Source organism: Carcharhinus amblyrhynchos, chromosome 30 (assembly GCF_965287045.1).
Source record: "Carcharhinus amblyrhynchos chromosome 30, sCarAmb.v2.hapA, whole genome shotgun sequence".
Lineage (NCBI taxonomy): Eukaryota > Metazoa > Chordata > Chondrichthyes > Carcharhiniformes > Carcharhinidae > Carcharhinus > Carcharhinus amblyrhynchos.
Window position 1 is genome coordinate 11,266,018 of NC_137353.1, and position 18,260 is coordinate 11,284,277.

At 39.7% G+C, this 18,260-nt stretch overlaps 1 protein-coding gene across 3 annotated transcripts in view; it reads left to right on the forward strand.

Annotated features, from left to right (window-relative positions):
- acot7 (acyl-CoA thioesterase 7) overlaps positions 1-18,260 on the forward strand; it is a 281,598-nt gene that overhangs the window by 119,486 nt on the left and 143,852 nt on the right. For all 3 annotated transcript variants that reach the window (XM_080214973.1, XM_080214974.1, XM_080214972.1), the window contains one exon: positions 2,752-2,838. In XM_080214973.1, the coding sequence (XP_080071099.1) occupies positions 2,752-2,838 (87 nt within the window). The remainder of the gene's footprint in view (positions 1-2,751; positions 2,839-18,260) is intronic.

The window sequence follows — 18,260 nt, forward strand, 5'->3', positions numbered from 1 at the left end:
CTGTTGATTACAAGGAACAAAATGCACTGTGTCACAATGTCCTGAAATCATTTGTCTCTTTCTGTCTCAGCTATTAAGCATCTGGAATATAACTTAATTTGGGACCAGGCCTAGGAGTTCAGAGCTATTGCAGATAATGTAGGAAATAATTTAATTTCACTTAAAACCTATTAAAAGAAACATTAGGCTCAGACATAAATTTAAATTTGATTTTCTCATGAAGGAGATTGATGGTTGACAACATTAGCATTTTAAATCTCAACTTGTATTGTGGCAGAAATGGGTAGGAAGGGTGCTGATTGACAGCAAATGATAAGGAAGGGCAATGAAAATTAATCATAACAAATTTGAAGAAATTATATTTATTTGTAGCCCTTTTTTTTGAACTGTGTACATGAGCTGCATTCCATTTCCCTCAGATGGTTGTTTCTTAAAATAACTTAAGCTAGCAGGAAATCAGTCAGTGGACAAATGAAAAGCGAGTAATAAACAAAGCAAAAAAAGGATGTAAATTAAGTAACATGACAGAACTAACCATTTTCACATGGTCTTTCCCTCACCGACAGTCTAAGCATATTATGGACTTCCAGAAATAACAGCTGAATGTGGAGTGGACTAATTGCTATCTCAGCTCCCTCCACTGCCTCCCCTATCACTGCAACTCCACAGCTCTTTCTGGCTTTCTCCCATTTATCTTGATGCCCTCTCTGAATTCATCATCCCCATGAAATCCATTCTACTCTTACTAAACTGCTGACCAGCCAACTGTCCTTCCTAGCTCCCTGGCTGGTTGACATTCTGAATGGCTTTCATTCAAAACAGGCATTATGCCACCCAGTCCTCAAATAAAATGTCACCTCCCAAATCTGTGTCTATCTTGCTGCCAACTCCCTGTTTGAATTCTCTAAAGAGCTTTCCACTCCTAAAATTACACCAAAACATCCTTTACTAAAATGACTAATTAGATCATCCATGATCTATCTCCAGTGATTGAAATAGTTAACCAAACCATCCCTTTGCCATTGTCCAGATTGATAGGATTGCCCTTAGATGGTTCAATGATTTTGATCAAGCTTATGGTTGCTCTTCTTAAATTCTCCTTTGCTTGACACCCATTTTATTGGTTATTCCTCAATGAAAGAGTTTTGGGTACTATTGCTTGTTGCAAAATACAGCCTTTTGATATACCAGATCATTGAAATCCATGTAGCATAGGACATCTTGTATTCTGATGTGGCTCAGTGATGCATGGACAAAGCAGATGAAATTAAAATCTTTATCCTAGCAGGTTAAAATGAAAGTTTGCTGATTCCTTTCTGTGTTTCAGGGACAAATTACATTTGAGCACATGGCATGTCCAATTCCTTTATTGTGAAATTTGCAAGACTGCCCTTTTCTGGACATTTAAATTTTCAGTTCCATAGGACAGGAAGAACTCCATGTGATTTTCTTGTCTTGCATATTTCATTCTCCTTTGAAGACGCTGCTTCTTCATTAAGCTTAGTTGCACAGATGCTACCATCCAATTTGGTACATTGCCTAATTGGCCATATTTCGTACCCTGAACCTGGGAGGCATTGCCAGGCTTTTTAATTGTGCATATTATAATTAAACTAAATGTCCTTATCTGACTTCTGCATAAATACACCTCGAAGTTGGGCTGAGTAGAGTAGTTTCGAGAGTTTCATTTCCATAGTACCTACTCGACCATCAGACGTCAGTCACAAAGCAATATCCAGCCACTGATGTATTTTTTGAAATGGAATGTTTCCATTGTAATGTTGTAACGTAGGAAACATTACATCGAATCACCAGGCCAAGATTGACTTTAACCACCTCCAGCTGAGATATGCTGAACCTAATTGATGTCAACTAGCACAGCACTAATGGGGAATTGAATCTGGGACCCCTTTGGTCTCTTGACTGAATATCTCAGTGGTCAGTACATTCAGCCATTTATTTTGATATAAATATAAACTGGAGATGTCAACAAAATGCAACAATAAAGGTGTAACTTTCAACCTTGCTGGCTGCCTAGTAACCTGGTAGGATGGATTGTTCACTGCTATGAAATAGAACTTCCCTTAATTTTCATCCAATTAATTTTAATAAAATAAAAATCGGAAAGGTTGTACAATGGATGGGTAATCCAATCAATTCCACCAGGTTTCCCATTGGATGACAAAATTGAAAACTACCCCCTAAATGTTAGGAATTTGGAGTTTGAGGAACAAACTTCTCCCACTATTTCTGAGATTCAATTACAAAGGGATACAGAATCACACAGATGGGTAAAAATATGGAAACTTAATGTCACTGGTAAGTGATTTCATAACAAGGGCACAACTTTAGGATTTGTGTTGGATTTATAAAGCCATAGTTAAAAGTAATATTTTAACCCAAAGGAACATGAAATGTTTCAACCATCAGTGACTATTGAAGATGAGAGAGTATTAATATGAAGCCAACATCAGCACAGATACGATAGGTCAATTAGTCAATTTCCATGGTGAAATGGTGCTACCTCAATGTAAGTTGTTCCTCTTGATTCAGTTGTTCAGGATAGAACTCCTCTGCAGAGGGCCTTAATTTGAAAAGCAAATAGTGATATGAAAGTCGTATTCACACAACATGAATTGGAGGTTAACTTCACAATTGACCAAATAGTCCATGTTTGTTCAGACAACTTGAAGAATGTATTTCTGCTTCAATAACAATGATAGTTTTTTTTTCTTTTTTTTTCTATTGCAGAGCCATATACCGTAGGATACAGCCAATCTAGCCTGATTCACCTTGTGGGACCATCGGACTGTGCCCTCCATAACTTTGTCCAAGGAGGTATAGTATTCCTCCATCTGATAATCTGAACACAGTGGCTATGATGTTTGATAAATACCGATTTAGCACTGTACACTAAGAGGAGATTGTAGAAGGTACAAGACTTTCTTTGTACCTGTGTGGATAACTGATGGGAATCTACCAGAGATTTGATTATATCATCTTACATTGAGGAATAGTTTTAATGTGTAAAGTTCCATTGCATCAGCACGATTGTCTAACGTGCAACAGAGGGACAAGAATTTATCTAGCTTCATTTTGTAACGAAGTTGTGACTAGGTGTTTTTTGAAAATGTTGTCACAAATAGCAGTAATTTTTGGGGACTCTGGTTTTGGTGGGATATCATCCACTGAGAACACAGACCTAAGAATCAATGAAAGATCAGCTGCCAGTCAGGTACACTGACCTCTGCGCTCAATTATCTGATCTATGTTTCCATCAAGAACTAGGGAGCCGAATCTTGGAAAATTTATCCTTCAGTGAGCGGTGCGCAGAGAGTTTCCTCCCCCATAAGCAATAAATTTGCCTTGGAGCTAAATTGAGATGACTGAAGTACACAAAAAAAGAACACACCAATGCAAAGCACAGCAATGGCACTGTGATCATTGTGTACGTAGACAATGAGAAGGAATGTACCGCTTTATTAGAATGGAAGGGTTTAAATTGCTCATGTGACTGTATAAACTTTTGTGATCAGTTTATCAAGCTGGTGGATCTGCAGGTGAGGTTCCATGGCAGCTTTTACATATTGTTCAGAGGCAAGTTAACATCAGCTGCCTCAGTGCATTTTAAACAGTGCCAACAGATGTATCTTGAAGTCCAGGAAACCTGTTGTGGATTCCACAATGTGCTGATGATATATACTTAGGCTCTTCTGTCTTCAGTTAATTTGTTCCCAAAGCTGGAAAAGGACTTACACTTCTGGCTTTCAGGTTATTTTTCTCTTCACAGAAGCATGGAAAATCACCTGGACTAGTTTCCATGGGATTGTTGAATGGTATCTCATGATGCTGATCAGACCAATGCATTGCTACGGTCACCTATCATAATTGCTGCAGGGATTGAGCAGCTGGTGCCGATGGGTTAAAATCAGTAGGAAGATGTTTTCTCCCGTTTGCGAAAATAAGTAAAGGATAAATCAGAGAAATTCAATTTCGTGCAGACACCAACTTTTTCACTAACAGTATCGAACAAAGGAACACGAGCTTCAGTTGTTTCAATGCATGGCTGTAAAACGCCCATGCAATGAAATTTAATGAGCTATGGACAATCTGGTGGGGCAGGGAAATACTTTTTGTTGAACAAGAGAAAACAATAGCCTCAGGAGAAGATTAATCAATGACTTTTAAAAAATCCATCAGTTTGATTCCTAGTATGGAAACCTTTAATTTCGATCTGCGATGCCGTGGAAGGGCGATTGATTAGGAACGCTGCTTTGCCACCCAAAAGCAAAAGTTAGTGAAGCCCCCAGGGCTATCAGCAGATCTGAAGTTGTGGCCCCTGCTATTCTAGTGTAGTTTCTCTGTATCTCTGTCTCGCTCTGTATCTCTGTCCCACAGCAGCAGCTCTGGGATACACAACGATGCACCCAGTCATCAATCTCACTGCAGTGGTCTAATGTACAGAAATGATTTGACTGTAACAAAACCATCAATTTAAAAAAAATCACATCAAAGGATGAAAGCAAAATACTGCAGATTATGGAAATCTGAAATAAAAACAAAGTCCTGGAGACACTCCGCAGGTCTGGCAGCAACTGTAGAGAGCGAGAAACAGAGTTAACGTTTTGAGTTGAAAATTATTTCTTCAGAACTGGGTTCTTCAGTCCTGAAGAAGAATCATATTCAAATCAAAATGTTAACTCTGTTTCTGCTGTTAGATCTGCCTGCTGCATATCTCCAGCATTTTGTTTTTATCTCAGGTACTTCCCTTCCCTTTTAAATTAGCAATATTTTTCACCTCTTTATTTCATTGATGCTCTATAATCTCTGCTCCTCTGAACCTTCCTCTCTAGTTCCTTGTAAGTTCCAAATGCTTTGTCCTATATGATCTCCTGCATTCTCATTGTATTAAAATAAAGCCTCATTGAACTGTTTCCCATTCTTTTGCCAGAATCTCAAAACTGAAGAACTCCTGAACCTCTTTCAATTTTCCTTGCTCCCCAAAATCATCAGACTTTAAAGTAATTGGAGGTCACTTAACCACGATATGATTGCTCTCATCCTCTCTCTGACTTTCTTGTGTCTTTTGCAGTATGGGCCTTTCCTTTAACATAACTCTCAAAAGGATCAATGTATAGAAAATATTGGGTTCAAAGGAGATCTTCTCTTGGTGTCTTTTATGACTGGGGAGCAGGAATAATGGACATATGATCAATATAAATGTGAATATCTCATTATTCAACTATGAGTTGTTCTTTCATCCACTCTTCTGTAACCGTCGCATTTAACCTCACTTATTCAGAATTAAGCTGCAGGTGATCACTGGGATTATAGGGTATTTTATTTCATAGATTTCATAGAAATGTACAGTGTAGAAAGAAGCCATTCAGCCCATCAAGTCTGCACTGACCACAATCCCATCCACGCTCTATCCCCAGTACCCCATACATTTATCCTAGCTGTTCCCCCTGACACTAAGGGGCAATTTAGCATGGCCAATCCACCTAACTCTCACACCTTTGGACTGTGGAAGGAAACCACAGCACCGAAAGGAAACCGCTGCTGACTTGGGGAGAACATGCAAACTCCACATAAACAGTTCTAGTAGGTTGGGAGGCAGGCATTTCTAGTAGGTTGGGAGGCAGGCATTTCTAGTAGGTTGGGAGAAGCTGGCCACATCCAGGACAATACTGATGGCTATTCTTCGAACTGATGAAGAAATTATAATTCTACTGTAATTATTCGCAATGTTTACAGTGTAAGCGCCTTGTGGTTTTCTCTAATTGCCTGCGGAAATGCACCAGTTAAACACCTTTCTGTCAGAGACAAAGCCAGAGACCTTTTCTGAAACTATTCCAGCTCACACTGTGATGGACGCTGATTCATGACTGCCCCTAAGGTGTCAAGCTGTACCTTGATGGCCTGAACCCTTAAACTGTGTAATCTGTAATTAATAGGCAATTAAAACAGGATTACCAACAAAACATCACACCCTTGAGTAATTCTATGTACTACATCTATCATTTACAATTTTGACAGTGAAAGATTTATCCCTTTTTTGCAACAGAGCCTTAACAGTTTTAAAGTAATCCCTGGTGAGGAGGACAATAAGAATCCTGAACTGGGATCTTCACTTTATTTTCTTTCAGTGCTGCTCGCTATTTGAACTGATATTTTTATTAAAAAGTAAATGAAAGAAATAACAGAATAATAATTTCCTGGAAACGTCTTTGTTACAGAAGCATTGCTCCTAAAAGTCTCTCTAAAGGAAGGCATTTTTCAATATAGCATGGTGGCCTTGTTGCCTCACAGCACCAGAGACCTGGGTTTCATTCCCAGCTTGGGTCACTATCTGTGTGGAGTTTGCTGCACATTCTCGTGCCTGTATGGGTTTCCTCTGGGGGTGCTGGTTTTCTCCCACAATCCAAAGATGTGAGGATTAGGTGGATTGGCCATTCTGAATTGCCCCTTGATGTCAAGGGGACTAGCTAGGCTAAATGCATGGGGTTATGGGGATAAACCCTGGGATTGTGGTCAGTATAGGCTCAATGGATCGAATGGTCTTCTGCACTGTAGGTATTCTGTGACTGCAATAAAATGTTTCTGCTCAACTTGATTGTTCATTAGGTAGCCTAGGTTTCTTTCTGGAATTATGCCAGTCTTTACAGTACGAAGTAATAAAATACTTTATGAATGTCCAAAATATATCATTTGATGTATATTCTAATATTTGTGCTGCAGAAATGTTAGTTGCAAGGGATGTCTGATTTTCTATGGCTCTGGTATCCAGTGTTTCTAAGACAGCATAGACATAATTTTATTTATTTTTTAAATCTTTGGCCTATTTAAACTGCAGCACAGAAACTTTTGAGGTTTTCTTCCCCCATTTCCTGATCCCGCCACCAAAATTATGCAAAAGATTCTTGGGAACAAATCAAAATTGGAGGAGAAAATTGTTAAGTGGCGAGTGATCGTCCGATGGCAGAACTCTGCCTGCCAATGTAAAACCTAAGTGGAGGATCCAGGCTAGTGTATTAGGACTGAGCCTTACAGAGGGAAAAAGATCCGAGGTTTGAGTTCATAGCCTGGCAGCTGATCTCAGCCAGCACAACAGGTGGGGAAGGGTGAGAGGGATGAAAAGCAGCCAAGAATATAGATTCTGATTGCTGTCCTGCTTTTGCTGATAGTGTGAGAAACGCAGCTCACAGTCAAACAATTTAGTCAAGTCAAGTTCTGAAGGAGCAAGATTTTTGTTTAACGTTCTTGCAAGACCGGGTGTCCAACAAAATAGGCACACCTTACATAGATTTGCAGCACATTTTATACTTTTTTACAAGCATTGTAATGGCTTTGCAGTGTGTTGTTCTCCCCTAATTGGTGGTTCTTGTCCCATCTATGTGTTGTCATTCCCCTATTGGCTCGAGGTGCCCCAAGTTCCCATCCCCTCTACTCCCCATCTAACCATGTCTCCTGTTATCACAAGAGTGCATTAGTAAACTCATCCATCTTATCCAACACTGTTTCATGTCCAGTTCAGATTGGCGGTAATCAATCCTTTGCCAACTTAATCACTGCTGTCCCGACTATCTCAGTGACCTTTTCCCCCTTCTATGCTTAGTTGTAAAAACAACACATCTTGCAGACCATTTGCTTTTTGTAACTTGGGCCTCTTACATTCCTTCAGGATGTGGTGTATGCTTCACTGCACATCACACCTCTGATGTTATCTCCACATTACAGGCAGTCTTTTTATTATCCCTAACTATTGCTGTGTTAGCAGCATCGAACCTTATGTCCTATGTTTGTGACTAAACTCACAGTTGTTTCCATAATGTGGGTTATCAATGTGCCTGACTATATCCAGTCTACTTAACTTTAAGCTATTTCTCTATGCTGTACAGATATATGTGTTAACAGCATCTTTACCTATTGCTCACAATAGCAAGTTCCTGCATGTGTGTTATCCAGCTGAGGACAGAGTTGGGCTGAAATATTTGGCAGTGCTTTTTTGTTTGCTTCTCAAACAATTTTATTGTGTTGCAAATGTGATTTCCACAGTAATTTCATTGCAGTGTTAATGTAAGCTTACTCGTGACACTAACAAATAAATAAATGTGTGCCAACTTTACAGTTCTTCTTACGTCCACCAAGATATTATCTGATGGATACTACAGTTCATCTTTACAAATAGTACACGATTTGAGTATTGTTGAAAAAATACATTTTGTCAAAGCATTTTGCCTTGCATTCACCAGGCCAATCACAAGTTAACCTGTGTCCAGGGAAACAACAACATTATACTGTATGAGAAGAGGGCCCACTTGCCAACCATTCAGCATCCTCTTCTCATAAAGTATAAAGCTGTTCTTTCCCCTGACATTGGTATTCTTGTGATTGACTTGATAAGTGCAAGACTTAAAGCTTTGACAAAATGTATTCGTTCAGCAATACTCAAGTTCAGATTTTCTTACACCATTATTTAAATGCTGGCTTTGGCTCATTTAAAATGAATAGAGGCTGCCTATTTTAAAAATAGCATGGATCAGAAAATCTGGGCTATCGTGTCATTTGGTGTAGTAGTAATTTACAGGTTGAGGATTTGTAACTGTCACGTTAAAAGTAAAATTGTGCTCTGATGTAAGTTCTTATCCTGGATTCAATCCCTGAACAATAAATCTACCGTGGATCTTTGACATCTCTGTCAGTAATTTTATTTTTGGAACTTTCGGCATCTCTAGTGAAGCCTGTAACGATAAATATTTTATTGCAAATTAATAAAGAGGAAATGAGCTGAGTCCAATTGTTTATGTAACTCACACAATAAAGGAAATGCACACTTGCTTCAACAAAGTTAGATGATTTTTCAGTGAAGCTGCCTTGGCCGTGTTCCCCAGTGAATCCATCATGGCTTTCTTCCATGGGCACAGTCTCCAGCATTTTGTCTAAGCTTGTAACCTTTGCTTCTTTGTCAACACTACTTGCCGCCCACTCTCTCCGTTACAGGCTGAACTTTTAGCCATGATGCCGCTGACGCTTGGGAATCTCCTGCTCTCCCAGGACTTCAAAACCCTGGAACTCCACATCTTTCTCATCCTCCCCTTCCCTTCTTGGTCTGCAATCTTAAAAGTTTGGCAGTGTTTAACCACTACTATGATTTATGTTGGCTTCCGATCTATTAATTTATACTTAATGTTGTCCTTCACTGTGGGCCTTGGCTCTTCACCTAGATTTCTCAAACTGGAAAATCATATAGCCAGTGCAAGTACAGGACAAAAATAATTATTAAGGCAATGTTGGTGAATTGGGCATTTAACAGATGTGGAGACAGAATTTCCAGACCGTATGCTGATTAGATTATCTGAAAGCAGTGAATGTAAGTAAATCGGGGGAGATGAGCACACCAATAAAAACAAATTACTGCAGATGCTGGAAACTGAAATCAAAAGAGAAAATGCTGGGAAGTCTCAGCAGGTCTGGCAGCATCTGTAAGGAGAGAAAAGAGCTGACGTTTTGAGTCTAGATGACCCTTTGTCAAAGCTCTAACCCATATTAGGCAGCCAGCCTGTTTTTCTCCCCATAAATGTGAACAAGTAGAAAATTGGATTGATTCCCTTATTGTTGTATTCCCTTTCTTATCCAATTATTCTTATGTTTATTGAGTTTCAAATATGTAATAACCCTGGGTGCAGGAACACGGAGTCCGCTCATACTGATCCTTTTCAAAAGGTGTCAATGGTAGTCATGATTGGAGATGTCAGTGTTGGACTGGGGTAAACATAGTAAGAAGTCTCACAACACCAGGTTGAAGTCCAACAGGTTTATTTGGTAGCAAACGCCACTAGCTTTCAGAGCACTGCTCCTTTGTCAGGTGAGTGGGAGTTCTTTTCACAGGCAGGGCATATAAAGACACAAGCTCAACTTACAGAATAATAATTGGAATGCGAGTCTTTACAGCTAAGCAAGTCTTAAAGACAATGTGAGTGGAGAGAGCATTGTCTGTACCTTTAAGACTTGATTAGCTGTAAAGACTCACATTCTAATCATTATTCTGTAAATTGAGTTTGTGTCTTTATATGCCCTGTTTGTGAAAAGAACTCCCATTCACCTGATGAAGGAACAGCACTCCAAAAGCTAGTGGCGATTGCCACTAAATAAACCTGTTGGACCTTAACCTGGTGTTGTAAGACTTCTTACTCTTTTTAAAAGGTCAGTTTTTGGAAGACTTTTCAATGAGTTGCGATCTTGGGCTTTTCTCATCTTCCAAATCCTTGATTTGATTTATTATTGTCACATGTATTGGGATACTGTGAAAATTATTGTTACTTGCACACCATACAGACAAAACATACCATTCATAGCTTTGACAAAGGGCCATCTGGACTGGAACGATCCGCTGTTTTTTCTCCTTATGGATGCTGCTAGATCTGAGGTTTTCCAGCATTTTCTCTTTTGATACCATTCATGGAGTACATAGCAGAGAAGGAAAGGAGAGGGTGCAGAATACAGTATTGCAGTTACAGATAGGACGAAGAGAAAGATTAGCTTATATATAATTAATCCATTCAAAAGTCTGGCAGCAGGGAAGAAGCTGTTCCTAAATCTATTGGTATGTGTTCTCAGACTTCTCTTTCTTCTTCCCGGTGGAAGAAGATGGAAGGGAGTATGTCCGAGGTGCATCGGGCTCTTGATTATGCTGGCTGCTTTTCTGAGGCAGCGGATGTGTAGGCAGATTCAGTGATTGGAAGGCTATTCTCACAACCCTTTGTAGTTTCTTGTGATCTTGGTCAAAGCAGGAGCCATACTAAGCTGTGATACATCTGGAAATAATGCTTTTTATGTTTCCTATGGTGCATCTGTAAAAAATTGGTCAAAACTTTATTCGTTATCAGTAGGTGACAATCCTTGTTGAGAGAAAGTTGAGAGGCATCTGGGCATTTGAAAGGATTTGAAGAGGTTAATGTTTCTAAAGGTTGTTGAATTCTTAAATTATGAGCATAAATTTAGGATTAGGATGAGAAAGGCACATTTGGAGGCATTGTTTTTGCACAATGATTTATTAAGACATGAAATATATTACCATAAATAGAGTCAATCACCACAGTTATGGGAGTAGAAACACTCAAAGAAAAATATTACAAATTAATGGGGAATGAACAGTGAATGGGATTGGAAAGCTGTGACAGGAACATTTGTTCGCACAGACACAGCGATCTAATAAAGTGTATCTGATTCTCTAATGATGATGTGGAATTGAGCAGTAAGGATTTTTGCGGGAGGTTTCCAGCAGTTCAATACTCTATAATATTGCCTAACTATGGCACTCCATCGCTCAGGAGAAATTGTGCTCCATTGCCAATAATACTACAGAGTAGTTCAGAGCAGGAAAAATTGTAGCTGGGTAGTGGCAGTGACTACTCTCCATCTAAGCAGGCCACACATTGACCTGCTCCAGCATATAAGCAAGGACTGGAAGAATGAATACTGTGGAGTTCTGACAGGAACAAAGTCTGTGCATGAAACTCAATTTCTTCTTTAAAGGCAGAAGGCATTGACAATGAACAGCCGATCTGACAGACTCAGAATGATTGTGGAGACCCTTTATCCTGAAATCCTTAACCTGTCTGTTCCAGTTGCAGAATCTGCTGGGTCTGTTGCGTATCTACAGCATCTGAATATGTAGATTTATTTCTATATATTCATGACTAAAACCAATGGGTTATAAACAGAAGTATTGCAGATGCTGGAAATATGACATAAAAATAGAAAATGCTGGAGTTCTCAGCAGGTCTGACACGATCTGTGGTGAGAGAAACAGCATTTGTGTTTCAAGTTCAGAGAATCGTAGAATCCCTACAGTGCAGGAAGAGGCCATCTGGCCCATCGAGTCTGCGCTGACTGTCTGAAAAAACATCTCATCCAGACCCTCCCTCTCGCCTTATTCCCATAACCCTGCACGTTTATCCTGGCTAATCCACCCAACCTGCACATTTTTGGACATTAAAGGGAAATTTGTTTCACATGCAGTTATAATTAGGGGTGGCATGATGGTATAGTGGTTTAGAACTGCTGCCTTACAGCACCAAGGACCCAATTCCAGTCTTGGGTCACTGTCTGCGCCGTCTCTCTGTGTCTGTGTGGGTTTCCTCTGGATGTTCCAGTTTGCTCCCACAGTCGAAAGATGTGCTGGTTAAATGGTTTGGCCATTCTGAATTCTCCCTCAGTGTACCCAAGCAAGCACCAGAGGGTGGGAATGGGGGATTTTCACAACAATTTCATTGCAATGTTAATGTAAGCCTACTTGTGACACTAATAAATTTAAAAAATAAATCCAGTAAGGAATTCAGGAGGATTTCAAACCCCAGTATGCAGTTTGAATGTAGAACTCACTACCAGAAATAGTTGAGATGAGTAGCATAGATGCATTTAAAGGAAGGCTAAATATATACATGAATGAAAAAAGAAATGGAAGGGAATGTAAAAGGGGTAAGCTGTAGTAGGGTGGGAGAAAGCACTAGTGTAGCATAAACACTGACACAGTCCAGTTGGAACAAATGACATGTTTGTATGCTATAATTTTGTTATAGTGTATAATCCTATGTAATCTTCTGTTTTGGTTTCAGATTTTCAGTGTTTGTATGTTTAATTTCCTTTTTTGTATTTAATTATTCCCTATTACTCTGCACATAAGAAATTTGTCGTATAGTTCAAATCTACATATTGTTGCATTTTTTTTGGGCTCTCTGCTATACCTTTCATCTGTTACCAAGGAGAGCTTTTCTGCTTGTTACCATGGGAACTCATTTTGATTCCCGAAAACATGAAGGAAGCCCTCAGGAATATCGCTGTAGCTAAATTCAGATATCAGTACCATGCCTTTTATCGAATCTTCTTGAAGTCACAGCACAGTTCAATTCGGCATTTTAGGCTATTCTGATACAGTGCAATGTCTCTACATGTCTGCTGGACTCAATTGTGGCCTGGTAGTTGATTTAGTTAGTTTAGATCATAAAAAGATATAGTTGGAATCATGCATGGTGTACTTTTATTTCTCATTTTATGGGCCAGATGGACTATTCCTATGTTATAACTTATATTCCAAGAAAGCAAAAATATTACAGGACAAACGGCAAAAATGATTTGTGTTCATATGTAGCTACTCTAGTAACCCCTGTGGTGCAGTGGGTGGAATATCCTCAATATGTTTGGTGGTGTAGGTTTTAAACAAAAACAAAAGATGTGATATGCACAAGTAGGGCGGAATTTTAACGACATGTCCACCCGAGGTTCGTACAATCCCACCCGAGGCCAATGGAGAATGTTGTTCTCCGAGTCTTGCCCGCCCCTGGAATCAGGGTGGGCATGCCAGTAAAATTACAGCCACAGATACAAATTAATAGCAGCAGATTTATTTTAGGAGCTGTTGCCGATATAGAGTAGAAAATGAAACGAAACAGGAGCTGATGAAACCCCAATTACATCACATCAGATCACGTGAACAGCTCTTAAAGCAATCATCATACAACCACTTAAATATATAACAGTCGGTAAAATCTTTGGTTAGCTATACAGAGTATTTGGTGACAAGTTCAGTCCGTGTTTGTGCTCTGCCAGATTGACATTTAGCCATTTGTTAAGACCCAGGCCAGAAACTCCAAGGCGTTTTATGAAGTTAGCCTAGACCCTAAGTTTTACGTTTTGTTTTTTGCATGGTTGAGCATAGGTGTTTCCCTCCAGGTATGATTCAAGTGAGCCATTAGGAAGCTTTTATCAATCAAAGTTTATTTAAGAACACAGTTAAATATAACAAGAAGAATTAGCATGACTTTTACCAATTACAACAGTATAACTCCTAACATAGAAACACAGGAACTAGAAGCTTGCTCCACCATTCATTTTGATCATACTGATCATCAAATTCAATATCCTGATCCGCTCCCCCCCCCGCCCCCCCCCCCCCCCCCCGCCCCCCATACCTTTAACCCCTAAAGCTATATCTAATTTGTTCTTGAAATCAGACAACCCTTTGGCTCCAACTACATTCTGTGGGGGTGAATTAACCACCCTCTGGGTGAAGAAATTTCTCCTAATTTCAGTTCTAAAAGATTTACCCCCTTATCCTCAAACTATGACCCTTACTTCTAGACTCCCCCGCCATTGGGAACATTCTTTTGGAATCTATCCTGTCTAACGCTGTTGGAATTTTATAAATTTCTATGAGATCCCCTCTCACTCTTCTAAATTCCAGTGTATATAATCCTAACTGACATATCCTAACTGTATATAATCCTTTCTCCATATGACACACCTGCCAACCCAGGGATCAACCTGGTAACCTTTGCTGTACTCTCTTTACAGCAAGGACATCTTTCCTGCGCACAAGACCATAACTGCACACAATACTCCAGGTGTGGCCTCACCAATGCCCTATACAATTGCAGCAAAACATCCTTATCCCTATACTTGAATCCTCTCACTGTAAAGGCCCAACATACCATTTGCCCCCTCTACTGCCTGTTGTACTTACGCGCTTACTTTTAGTGACTGATGCACGAGGACACAAAGCTCTCACTATCCAGCTAGTTATCTCTGTTATTCTAAGTTAAACACCATCTCACAGATGCATCCTTCTTTAGACTTGGCACAGAAGCACATATGCTCATATGATGCTGGATTCGCAGCTTTTTAACACCTACTGTGAATCAGTCCTTTGAATGTTGGATCAATTCTCTGAGGCTCCCCAGTCTTAAAACTTCCAGAAAGCCTCTGGAAAGAAAGAGAGAGAGAGAGACAGATACACTGCCTTCACCCCCTAGCTTTTAGTAGCAACTGATCCGAAACTAAAAACTAGATTGGATTTTACTGCAGAAAAAAAGCTGTCGACCAGCATATCACCTGACCTGTCAGTCACCCCTAAATCAAGCTGCACTCAGCAATCCCCAAAAGACCATAAAACCCCAGAACACTGCATTAGGCTAGATTAAAATCAGCAGGATATCAATTATACTGTGTCAGCAGTAATGACAGACACCAGTAACAGATAATGTGGCACCAACAAAATCCTACAAAGTAACATGATTAAAATACATTTCTTACAGGCACAGTATCGTCACACACTGGATCTAGGTATTGGCTAGGAGAGTGTTCACAGGATCTCCATTAGGCGGTGCCAGAAATTTTGAGAGATGGGTAAAGGCAAATTGGTCTCTTCATGGTATTAGAGCCTTGAGACTCGCATGTGAAGAACAACAAGTTGATGATTTACTGCAGGTATATGGAGAGGAACAATGCCACGGGAGAACTCAAATCTTTCAGGAAAGGCAAAGTTAGCAAAGTAAAACCTACATTTTCAAATTAAATGATCAAATCCACACAAAGAAATGTTTTGTAAAACACTGCCAAATAGATGTTAACCCACTTTAAATTAACATAGTTTTTTTTGTCTAACTGTTTAATGTAATTTAGCATCTGCCAATTTATTTGCACATAATGGTTAAAATGAGCTGTTACACTTTTTGACAACTTTGGATGTATTGCAAAAAATATATCCAATATTGCCCAGCTGAAATGTGTCAGGTGTTATCAATGACTTGGTAATGCAGTAAGTTTTGATGGCATGCAGTTAATACCTGTTAGTACTGGGGTGATACTAAACATTCTTGTTGCCAAGCATTCTCTCAACAAGGATTGTCATCTACTGATCAAACTTTATAGAATACTTGCACATGACCAGGCACAGCAAATATCATAAAACCATTTTCATCCTGGTGTCTTTTCCAATACGATTCCAAAAGATTGGAATTCATTCTTCCTTATCTCAGTGGCAGTCCTAGATACAATTTGGAGACTTAAGGTTTTTCTATCTTTCATATGGAATATGAAGGAAGCCTATCATCCCTCAATTTCAGTCTCTGGTACTGAATGGGTCCTGTAGTGTGCATGTAATACATTTTATAGGGACTAGGGCAGGGGAGGGAGAGACAGGCTCCATTACTGTGCCCTGTAGTGCTTAAATGGTACTTTTGGGATTCAGAGTATGAAGATAGTAGAGTGGGGCCTGGTCCTGTGCAGGCAATACGATAAAGCGTGCAGATGGCAGTGTGCAGCTTAATACTGTGCAGACAGCACCGTGAGGGTGGATGAAGTTGTATAATGCACACCGATTGTGTATATGAACATGCCTGAGTGAAGGATTCATGTATATCAGTTTCAAAGAGCACTGTGTAATCCAGTGCTTGACGTTCATTTCGCTGACCCATGGTATAGAGTATGTTCATTTCTGACCATTAATGTTTGGTGCTCCCTTATGGGAAGAGGGCAGTGACACAATTTGTCACTTTGCTGTGAGTCCCTTTGCTGCTGGCAGATGTTTGAACGTGGACAGGAGTGACAGAACAGTATAAAATATTTAATCTGTGGAGTGTAGGAAATGCAATAATAAATCAGTGCATGTCACCCATTTTCTGCCTGCAGTATGTTTACTCAGAATTGCACTTTGCATTACTTTTTCTTTCTGATTCTTTGTTAAAAATGTAATTATCTTTTTTCAGCTTCCAGTTCAGTGCCTCACGGTGTGTTTGCTGAACCAGTGTGGCACTTGCTGATAACAGAATTTGTTCAAAGTTTGCCTTTGTGCAGTATTCAAAATAATTTGGCTGCGGTATTTTTTCTTTGCACAATGGCCTTTGCCATTTGTTCTTTAATCGTGGAGGCGCTGATTCCCTGTTTCCAGGAAGTAGGTTACCAAATCAATGTCGTTGATGCCATATGTCTTTCAGATTGGCTGTGTTTTACAATCGAGCGCCTCCCACAAACAAAATAGCCCAATCTGTATAAGTTCATATACTGAAATTATTGTTGATCTTCACAATTGGGAGATCAAAGAGCAAATTCTGTCTATTCCCTTCTGTCATAGTGGTGCAGTGCATTGGAGCGTGAATGAGTTGCACTTGGTTAGCAATGGGACATTAATGTAATTTCACACCACTTTCGTTACAATTTTTAGCTATATGTCATGACAGAAAAAGATGAGGCAGATACCAGGGTGTGACCCTTCAGAGAGGGGGGTGTTGTGGGGGGGTGTGGTCAGAGATTCACAGAAATAATTGCCTATTAGTTCCTAAGGCATAATTTCTCTTCTTTGTTTTTTTTTGTTTGCCTTTTTTCCAACAATTTTCACCCTTCTCCTCCTGAAGGATTTATTCACTCTTGGGAATGCTACCGCTGTCACTCTTCAACATTCTTCCTGTGTGAGAGTCAACAATAAAGCATGTCTGAACTTCCCTTCCATAACCCAGAGGTGTTCATGCTAGTTGTCACAGCCTTGCTGCTACCACTACCATTGCTGACTGGGGATGGGACAGGAGTCGTTCCTGGTCTGTGAAATCGCAATTAATCACTGCTGCAAACAATTTAGCCATTGGGGGCAGTGTTCCAGCTGTTGGCTGAGAGTCAGCATCGTCCAATGCATGTGAGGAGGTTTCTATCTTGGGAACAGTGGTATGTAACTTTTGCAAAAATAGTGAATAAAACCAGGAGTCAACCTGGAGAAATACTTTGCTCTGATAATTTTGTCCCAGCCACACTGTTCTCAGTCAGTTACTGGTTCGTGCCAAGAATGAGGAACTCCTGATTTTCTTTTGTTACCTCCCCCTAACTCTGGTGCGCTGAAACTTATTGTAATACCCAACCCTCTTCTCCATGTGACATTGGCCCAGTGATTAAATCTACAGTTGTTGTGTTGAGCTGGGCACGGTATTTAGTTACTAATCCACGGTCTGAACTTCTCCGGTGCTACCCTATTAAATGTCGAGATGAGCTCTGTTGAATTTTCTGAATCTACTCAAACAATGGATTTGTGATCATGACTGACAGTAGACACAAACGTGTCACTTCATTCGTTAAACAAATACATCAGGATGATTGGTTGACACAGTAGCTTAGAACAGTATAGTTTCACAACATAAAGGCAAGATACTGCAGGTGCTGGAATCAGAAACAAAAACAGAAAATGCTGGAAAATCTCAGCAGGTCTGACAGCATCTGTGGGGAGAGAAGGGAGCCAACTTTTCAAGTCTGGATGACTCTTCATCAGAGCTAAGAGCAAAAAAAATCAAAAAAGATTTGTATTATAAGGGTGGGAGACTTGGGGGGAGCTGAAATAGGACAAAGGGAATTTTTTTTTGATTTGATTTATTATTACCACATGTATTACTATATAGTGAAAAGTATTATTTCATGCACACTGTACAGACAAAGCATAT